Genomic DNA, 976 nt, shown 5'->3' with positions numbered 1-976 from the left:
CTGATTGTACTGGTGTAATTTCCCAATACACAATAATTAGTAATAGCTACATAGCCTTGTCCCATAGCTAATGTATTGCTATCCACTCATCTGTATATAGCAACGCTTTCCTATCCATCGCATCCTACCCTAGTCGTTGAGTGGAATAGTGCTGGTTTTTTTAGGGGAGCCGTTGAGGATCAGCACAATACCAACGCTCAGCTTGAGAGGGAGTTAGAGCAGGTTAGAGGAATGCTTGAGGACGAAACTGAGGTGAGCTGAGCTCAATGTGGATTATATGATGGGTTATCACTTTATCTATGCCCTATCATCGTTTCAGCTCAAAAACCCGAAAAAATGATGAGAAACATCTATTTCCCGAAATCATATATAGATTTGTACCAGTTTTGATAGTAACATAATATAATATAATATAATATGATACCAAGGTAAAAATTGGCTTGTTACGCACATGTTGTTGACGATGAGGAAATTCTACCCCAAGTCATGTCTGAATGATTGCAATGCAGTGGGGAAACTCCCGAACTCAGCTGAGGGAACTAAACGTATATTCCAGTCCGGTGGTCGTTCAGCGTGCGGAGTCAATCGAGATTGAGCTGCAGACGGCGCAGGAAGAGTGCACGGTCATGCATGCGGAGGTGACGGCGAAGACGGCTACCATTGAGGAGCGAGAGACCAAGTTGGCCGAGATGAAGGGGGAGTTGGAAGGGCTACAGAACGAGGTAGCGGACGCGGAAGCTCAGGTAGGATGGTGAGTTTTTAGAAATGGGAGAATATGCGCATGTTCAACTAAGTGTGTTGGTGACAATATGGAAATTTCTTGTTGGTTTTTGTACACTTCTGTCCGAATTCGTGTGAGTTTCTATAGTTAGTGAGGAAACTTCCGAGCTCAGCTGAGGGAAGAAAAGTCTTTCTTCCAAAACTGATGTCTGCAGTTATCGCGGCGACAGGAAGAATATGATGCCTTGTTGAAGTC

The 976-nt window shown here is 44.1% G+C and overlaps 1 protein-coding gene across 1 annotated transcript; it reads left to right on the top strand.

Moving 5' to 3' along the window:
- Window positions 1-572: 572 nt before the first annotated feature.
- Window positions 573-743, top strand: Pmar_PMAR027145 (hypothetical protein; the record flags this gene model as incomplete). The annotated part of the gene is made up of 1 exon (XM_002772931.1): window positions 573-743. A coding segment is annotated over one exon (171 nt), but the record flags the coding sequence as incomplete, so codon positions are not given.
- Window positions 744-976: the final 233 nt, after the last annotated feature.

Source organism: Perkinsus marinus, assembly GCF_000006405.1.
Source record: "Perkinsus marinus ATCC 50983 genomic scaffold scf_1104296959774, whole genome shotgun sequence".
In the NCBI taxonomy this organism is placed as follows: Eukaryota; Perkinsozoa; order Perkinsida; family Perkinsidae; genus Perkinsus; species Perkinsus marinus.
Note: the sequence above shows the minus strand (reverse complement) of the source record. Positions and strands in the feature narration are given on the sequence as shown.